The 8,652-nt window shown below is 36.2% G+C and overlaps 2 protein-coding genes across 2 annotated transcripts; both read left to right on the forward strand.

The window, feature by feature from the left end:
• The first annotated feature begins 242 nt into the window (after window positions 1-242).
• Window positions 243-2,630, forward strand: LOC111811495 (RNA-binding motif protein, X-linked-like-3). The gene is made up of 2 exons (XM_023698374.1): window positions 243-1,225; window positions 1,578-2,630. Exons 1-2 carry the CDS (start codon window positions 257-259, stop codon window positions 2,445-2,447), a joined length of 1,839 nt encoding a protein of 612 aa, XP_023554142.1. The 5' UTR covers window positions 243-256; the 3' UTR covers window positions 2,448-2,630.
• Window positions 2,631-7,651: 5,021 nt separating this feature from the next.
• LOC111811497 (keratin, type I cytoskeletal 9-like) lies at window positions 7,652-8,448 on the forward strand. The gene has a single exon (XM_023698376.1). The coding sequence runs from the start codon at window positions 7,670-7,672 to the stop codon at window positions 8,270-8,272; it is 603 nt and encodes a 200-aa protein (XP_023554144.1). The 5' UTR covers window positions 7,652-7,669; the 3' UTR covers window positions 8,273-8,448.
• Window positions 8,449-8,652: the final 204 nt, after the last annotated feature.

The following is an 8,652-nucleotide window of genomic DNA, read 5'->3' on the forward strand; positions in this document are numbered from 1 at the left end:
AATGACTAAATTATGCTTTGATTTGAAGAAAATAGTTTAGAAAAGAAATTTGGTATTGTTCATATAACTTAGAATATCACAATGAGAGCTACGGAGAAGGTGAGGTGCAAAATCATGTGTATAAGATTGGTAGCCCTAAACGTAGATTTTGGGTCAAACCCTTTTTCTGCCTTTTGCGTGTAGAGTGAAGTAGCGGTTTTTAGACCCCATGCTCTCCTTATATATATACCTCTTCACTTAAAGCATTAACATACATATGCAAATGGCTTCTCATAAACTTTCTTCTCTTGTGTTCTTTCTGTTGTTTGGAATAGGAATTTGTTCTGCAGCGAGACGATTGTCAAGTTCTAATGAAGGATATGGTTCTTCAAGTGGTCATGGTTATAGTAGCTATGCTTCTGTAGGAGAATATGGTGTTGAAAAGTATGGCAATGGATATGGAAAAGATGGTTCATATGGAGGAAAATACGGGGAATATAATGGAGGAAAGTACGGGGGATATGACGGGGGAAAACACGAGAGATATGATGGTGGAAACTACGGGGGATACAGCGGAGGTAGACACGAAGGATACGATGAAGAAAATTATGGAGGATACGACGGAGGTAAACACGAGGAATACGGCGGATGTAAACACAAGGGATACGATGGAGGAAACTATGGGGGATACGACTTCAGTAAACACGAGGAATACGACAAAGATAAACACGAGGGATACGATGGAGGAAACTATAGGGGATATGACGGAGGTAAGCATGAGGAATACGGTAGAGGTAAACATGAGGGGTACGATGGAGGAAACTATGGGGGATATGGTGGAGGTAAGCATGATGAATATGATAGAGGTAAACACGAGGAATACGAAAGAGGTAAACATGAGGAATATGAAGGAGGAAACTACGGGGGATACGGCGGAGGCAAGCATGAGGCATACGGCGGAGGTAAACACGAGGAATACGGCAAAGATAAACACGAGGGATACAATGGAGGGAACTATGGGGGATACGGCGGAGGTAAACACGAGGAATACGACAAAGATAAACACGATGGATACGATGGAGGAAAGTATGGGGGATACAGCGGAGGTAAACACGAGGAATACGACAAAGATAAACACGAGGGATACGATGGAGGAAACTATGGGGGATACGGCTTCAGTAAACACGAGGAATACGACAAAGATAAACACGAGGGATATGATGGAGGGAACTATGGGGGATACAGTGNTACATATGCAAATGGCTTCTCATAAACTTTCTTCTCTTGTGTTCTTTCTGTTGTTTGGAATAGGAATTTGTTCTGCAGCGAGACGATTGTCAAGTTCTAATGAAGGATATGGTTCTTCAAGTGGTCATGGTTATAGTAGCTATGCTTCTGTAGGAGAATATGGTGTTGAAAAGTATGGCAATGGATATGGAAAAGATGGTTCATATGGAGGAAAATACGGGGAATATAATGGAGGAAAGTACGGGGGATATGACGGGGGAAAACACGAGAGATATGATGGTGGAAACTACGGGGGATACAGCGGAGGTAGACACGAAGGATACGATGAAGAAAATTATGGAGGATACGACGGAGGTAAACACGAGGAATACGGCGGATGTAAACACAAGGGATACGATGGAGGAAACTATGGGGGATACGACTTCAGTAAACACGAGGAATACGACAAAGATAAACACGAGGGATACGATGGAGGAAACTATAGGGGATATGACGGAGGTAAGCATGAGGAATACGGTAGAGGTAAACATGAGGGGTACGATGGAGGAAACTATGGGGGATATGGTGGAGGTAAGCATGATGAATATGATAGAGGTAAACACGAGGAATACGAAAGAGGTAAACATGAGGAATATGAAGGAGGAAACTACGGGGGATACGGCGGAGGCAAGCATGAGGCATACGGCGGAGGTAAACACGAGGAATACGGCAAAGATAAACACGAGGGATACAATGGAGGGAACTATGGGGGATACGGAGGAGGTAAACACGAGGAATACGACAAAGATAAATACGAGGGATACGATGGAGGAAAGTATGGGGGATACAGTGGAAGTAAACACGAGGAATACGACAAAGATAAACACAAGGGATACGATGGAGAAAACTATGGGGGATACAGCGGAGGTAAACACGAGGAATACGACAAAGATAAACACGATGGATACGATGGAGGAAAGTATGGGGAATACAGTGGAAGTAAACACGAGGAATACGACAAAGATAAACACGAGGGATACGATGGAGGAAAGTATGGGGGATACAGTGGAAGTAAACACGAGGAATACGACAAAGATAAATACGATGGATATGATGGAAGAAACTATGGGGGATACGACCAAGGTAAGCATGAGAAATACGGCGAAGGTAAACACGAGGAATACAGTGGAGGAAACTACAGGGGATACGGTGGAAGTAAACACGAGGGATATGCACCCTAAAAAACACGTTTAGCGGTACAATATACATATATTAATAATATCATGAAGAAATAAAAAAGAGCCCCACATAAATAATTTTCTCCCTCATGTATTCATAATAAAATATATAACAAAGATGGGGAAGGGTTACAATATTGCTTATTGTTCAAATGAGAGCTCTTGTTGTACTTACTCTTTAAATAAATAAAGAAGTGACTTTTATTTTTAATCTTATTTGAACAAATCAACACTTACACTCAATTTGTACAATTTGTGAAGAATGAGAATAAAATAGGTAGGTATGCTTTAAACTCTTTTAAGTTATGTTTAATATCTATTCCACTATTTTCTAAATAATACTAAAATAATTTATGCACACAATGTTATCGACTCAAGTAATTTTTGTCTCAAGTACAAAACCAAAGTTATATTTTCAAATATAAAGAATGAAAGCATAAATTTTTTTTTGGATGGATTGAAATGAAAACTAAAAGAACGAGCCAAATAAATCGAAAGATTCATGTTTGGTTTAGGAAGGGATCGTCGAAGTTTTGAAATGAATGGAAAGACAATCTACTTTCATTAAGTGATTTATTAGATAATCGAAAACAGAGGATCTTGAAAACAATTCAAAATTCAGAAGAACTCCGCGAGGGGGCATTGAACAGTTGGAAAAAGCTCGGGCCCTCTTACGAAAAGTCGAAATATTGTAGCACCAGGAACAATTAATTATTGAAATAGTCTAGTCGAGAATTTTTTTATCAAGTATTTTCCACTTATTAGAAACACATGGTTTAAAAATGAAATTACTGTTTTGTTGGAAGATGAAATAGTAAGTGAAGCTTGGGAGAGATTCAAAGGAGATGAAGTGTCTACACCATGGACTACCCATTGTATCAAAATGAAGACTTTCTAAAATTGATTGAATATTGCTACTAAACAAGCAGGGATTGTTTCAGCCAATGGAGCTATCGTCTTAAAGACGTACAAAATGGAGACTTTCTAAAATTGATTGAATATTGCTACTAAACAAGCAGTGAAGGTTTCAGCCACTGGAGCTATCGTTTTAACGACGTACAATGAGATTCTAGAAAGAATAACATCTAACAATTGTCAATGGCTGATGTGAGGAGCAATCCAGGAAAGAAGACCCGAGGAGTACTTGAAGTTGATGCTTTGACATCTATCAACGCTCAATTAGCATCGGTGACTAGTATTCTACAAAATCTAGTGTTGGGACAAGGTTCAATGACTAAAGCAAGTCAAACTGTTGCTATAATGACTCAAATTATAAACTAAATTTGGTGTATATTATGAAGAAGAACACACTTTTGATCAATGTCTAAGTAATCCGATTTCAATTTTTTATGTGAGGAATCAAGCTAGTTAAGGCAACCAGAAAATAATATCTTCTCAAACACTTAAAACACAGGGTGGAGAAACCATCCAAACCTCTAATGGAAGGGACAAAGCCCATACAATCAACAAATGCCACCTAAAATAATTATCCTCCAGGTTTTGGACTACAAAATCAAATGACATATGATCTTCAACAAGCCAATACTCAAAGGAAAGGAACTAGCCAAGCTGAACACATACCTGGAACATCGCTTGAGAGCCTAATAAAGGAATATATGGCCAAAAATAATGATGTGATATAGAGTTAGCAACCATCCTTACAAAATTTGAAAGTTAAAGTAGGTCAATTAGCAATTGGGTTACAAAATAGACATTTTGGGAAGCTGCGAGCAAATAACTAAACACCAACAAAATGAAGGCAAGATGCAGTATCAAGCAATAGAATTGTAAAGTGGGAAAAAAATACCAAGTAGAGGAGAAAAAAATTAAAGAACACAACGACAGTCAATGCCAAGAAGCAATTGATACACAATAGAGATATGACGAAATTACTGAAACCTAAGGAGCAAAATAAAAATTATGCAAAAACAATACAGTCTCCTAAAACGCATGCAACAATCAGTAGTGAACAAGAGAGCAGAACATACATACCAACACCTTCTTTTCCCAAAAAAGAAATTCATATAAACATACCACTAGCATTGAAGTTGAAGCAAATGGCTAATTATGTGAAATTATTGAAAGGTGTGCTCAAGAATAGAAGGAAATTGGAAGAATTGAAGGTGGTTGCACTAAATGAAGAGTAGAGTGCAATATTGAAAACCAAGATCCCACTAAAAGAGGAAGACCGAAGCTCGTTCACTATTCCCGTATCAATTGGAGAAAAGGAGTTAGGTTGAACATTATTTGACTTTGGGGCAAGCATCAGCTTAATGCCTCCATCTATTTACAAGAAGTTAGGGATCGGTAATACTAGACCAACTACATTCACCATTTGACTAGTCGATAGGTCCATCACTTATCCCAAAGGAAAGATCGAAGATATTTTAATTCAAGTGGATAAATTCATATTTTCAGCAAATTTTATTATTTTAGGCTATGAAGTGGACTTCGATGTACCAATTATCTTGGAGAGACCATTTTTAAAGACGGTGAGAACACTAGTTAATGTCTATACGAATAGGTACATAAATGACAACAAACAAGAAAAGGAATGATAGTAGAAATTAAAAATTTGCTGCATAACTACTTAGTTATTTTGTTGTCTACATAGGAAGTCATGATCATTTTCTTCATGCATGTCATGATAGTTTCTTTGTCTCGACCAATTAAGCGCATAATTAAACACTAGACTCATTATATGTGACACTTGTTAGGTTCAATCTATTATAGTTTATCTTAGTCGGCAAGTATTTTCATTATTTACTTAATCATAGACCATATTTCTAGCAAAAACAATAACCAAGAGCTTCCACACCTCAAGCTACTTTCAAGAATGACTCCACGTCCACACCAATGCTCATCGAGAACAATGATTAGTCATGTTTGGGGGTATTAAAATAATTCTATCACCCCATTCAAAATGATAATATATATATATATTCCAAACTCGAGACCACTCCTCTTCAACCCAGAGCTTGAACTCTCAATGCTAAGAAAAAATTACAAAATTTCTTCAATTGCTCGTAGTCAGGCAATCTGTATCACCAATGGAGGTGGTAGAATCTAAGGTATTAGGGATGTAAAAAAGAAAGAAAAAAATAAAATAAAAAGAGTTATCATTATTGTTAAGGTGAGTTGCATCACAGATGTGGCCATACTGAAAACCTCCTATTGAGTCGAGCTTGCATCACAAATATGACCATACAAAAAACTTTAGGATGCTATTGAGTCAAGCTAAGGGAAAATGAATATTAATCTATATAGTCATCCCTTGAAGACATAGGTGATTTGCATCACAAATGGCTGAAAATAGGGAATGACTTGAAGGATTTTGGGGGAGAAGAAAAAAAAAATCAAAATGTTATGACAATAGAAAGTTAGGAAATAAATTAGGAAGTCGAGTCACAAAAGGAAAGGAAAAAGAAACGAAAATCATCTTAGAAGTGTTTTGGAGAATACGATGGTAGTGAAAAATGTGTTATTTTTCTTATAGGTATTGATTATAAATGTAGGGTGAATAATGAAAAAAACTGAGTTGAGGAAGAAGTATATAGAACTCGATCTTAATTATGCTTTGAAAAAAAAGAAGTTAATTTTGCACTCATACTTACCATTTGCTAGTTAATTCCTTCATTTATAATAATGAGTAAGTATGAAATAGTCTATTGTGGTTCAAAATCAAAAGAATATCAATTTGCATAAATCAAGCCTAATTGTATATTTAATGGAGTGATTTGGTAAGATTTCAGAACATTTATGTTGAACCATGATGTCGTGATAAATTAAAAAATAATCCTACTCGAAAGTCTGGAAACAAGTTGCTAACCATGATGCTGAATCAATTCGGAAAGCAAATTTTTTTGGGACGACATGTAAATTATAATCCAAATCAGCGTGGTACGTGGGTCATTAACTACCCAATTAGGAACATTATAGGTAAACAACTTACTCCTTTCCCACCCTAAATAGGAGAAAAGGTTGCCTAAAATAAAGATGAGCCACCAAAGGGAAAAAATAAAATAGACAGCAGAGTGTTGTACTCGGTGAATGAAGGGATGAAGAAGAACCCTAATACAGCAGCGGTCTAGAAGGAAAAGAAGACCAAGAAAGATAGATTAAGTCAAAGAGGTGGACGTGAGACCTTTGATGAAGGAACTTATATCGAAGGAGAGGAACAAAGTTGGATAGCTCTCTAATCCTCTACTCTCTTTTCTTATTTTATCAATTTTATATGATTGAGATGTGATTCCTCTCTTTAATTTAGTTTGTACAGAGAGTTACCTTGGTTTTTATATCCTAAAGCTTCGTAATTAATTATTTAATTTTTAATAATATTTATATTAATTTATTTACAATTTAATATTATTCATCGTATAAAAATACAAGGTTATTAATGTAATCTTGAACATTATGTGATTCAAGAAAAACGTGTTAAAGTAATAACATAAATGGTCTATAGTACATGAAGTTGGGTGTTTTATCATGGTAACACTATTGATACGACATACTTTATAATCGTTACAAATTATATGATCCAAATCGTTTATGTGGAGACATGTAAGTGGTGGTATCTTATACAATGAGTTTGTATAATACTATACCAACAAATATTTAATCTCTCTTTATAAATTTGATAATCAATGAATGAGTTACGAATTTTTGCTTGTGAGGGCATGTGCGAGAATGATTCTTTTAACAGATTCAATATGCTTTCCATTTTGGGACTTGACCATGAGTTGAAAACATAATACCATGTAATGAAATTACTCGTTTCCATATAAAAAAAGTAGATGAGTTGTTTTCTTACACCGATTAGACAGGAAAGCTGTTTATATATTTTTGGTTTCTTATGAGTAGAAACAAATATAGTGACCCAACATCAGCTCAAGCATAAACATGATCCAAGTTAGAGGTTAACAAGCGGCTTAGAATTAACACATAAGATTGAGTTTAAAGGATTATCGAGTGTTTTAAAAGACTTAGCATAGACATTGACATATCAACACAAAAAGTGTTAAATTAGACATTGATATATATACACGAGCTAGGCAGAAGGTGAGGTGCAAAATCATATGTCTAAGATCGGTAGGCCTAAGCGTAGATTATGGGTCAAACCCATTTTCTGCAATTTGCGTGTATAGAGTAAGGCAGTGGTATTTAGGCCCCATGCTCACCTTATATATATATATATATACCTCTTCACTCAAAGCATTCAAATACATATGCAAATGGCTTACCATAAACTATCTTCTCTTGTGTTCTTTCTGTTCTTCGGAATAGGAATTTGTTCTGCAGCGAGACGTTTGTCAAGTTCTTATGGAGGATATGGTTCTTCAAGTGGTCATGGTTATAGTAGCTATGCTTCCGTAGGGGAATATGGTGTTGAAAATTATGGCTATGGATATGGTAAAGATGGTGCATATGGAGGAAAGTACTGGGGATATGACGGAGGAAAACACGAGGGATATGATGGTGGAAACTACTGGGGATACGACGGAAATAGACACGATGGATACTATGGGGGATATGAAGGAGGTAAGCATGAGGAATACGACCGAGGTAAACACGAGGGATATGATGGAGGAAACTATGGAGGATATGGTGGAGGTAAGCATGAGGAATACGGCAGAGGATACTACGGAGGATACGGTGGAGGTAAGCATGAGGAATACGACGGAGGAAAACACGAGGAATACGGCAAAGATAAATACAAGGGATACGATGGAGGAAACTATGGGGGATACAGCGAAGGTAAGCATGAGGAATACAGTGGAGGAAACTACGGGGGATACGATGGAAGTAAGCACGAGGGATATGCACCCTGAAAAACACATCTTTAGCGGTACAATATAGATATATAAATAATTCTCTCCCTCATGTATTCAAAATAAAATATATAACAAAGATGGGGAATGCTTACAATATTGCGATGTTCAAATGAGAGTTCTTGTTGTACTTTCTCTTTAAATAAATAAAGAACCGACTTTTATTTTGAATTTTATACTTTTTTGTTTAACTGGGTTAGGTCAGACTTTCAAATTTTGTAGGGTTCGTGTAGAATGTGAATAAAATATGTATGTACATTTAAACTCTAAGTTAGATTTAATATCTAGTCCATTATTTTCTAAGTAATTTTAATATCTATGTAAAAAAACACAATAAAATTGAAATAATTCGAGTGATTTTTTTTTTGTCTCAGATTCAG

Source organism: Cucurbita pepo, chromosome LG15, assembly GCF_002806865.2.
Source record: "Cucurbita pepo subsp. pepo cultivar mu-cu-16 chromosome LG15, ASM280686v2, whole genome shotgun sequence".
NCBI lineage: Eukaryota > Viridiplantae > Streptophyta > Magnoliopsida > Cucurbitales > Cucurbitaceae > Cucurbita > Cucurbita pepo.

Bases quoted from the DNA above. Each gene is read 5' to 3' on its own strand.
- LOC111811495 (XM_023698374.1), top strand. From the start codon at position 257: ATGCAAATGGCTTCTCATAAACTTTCTTCTCTTGTGTTCTTTCTGTTG.
- LOC111811497 (XM_023698376.1), top strand. From the start codon at position 7,670: ATGCAAATGGCTTACCATAAACTATCTTCTCTTGTGTTCTTTCTGTTC.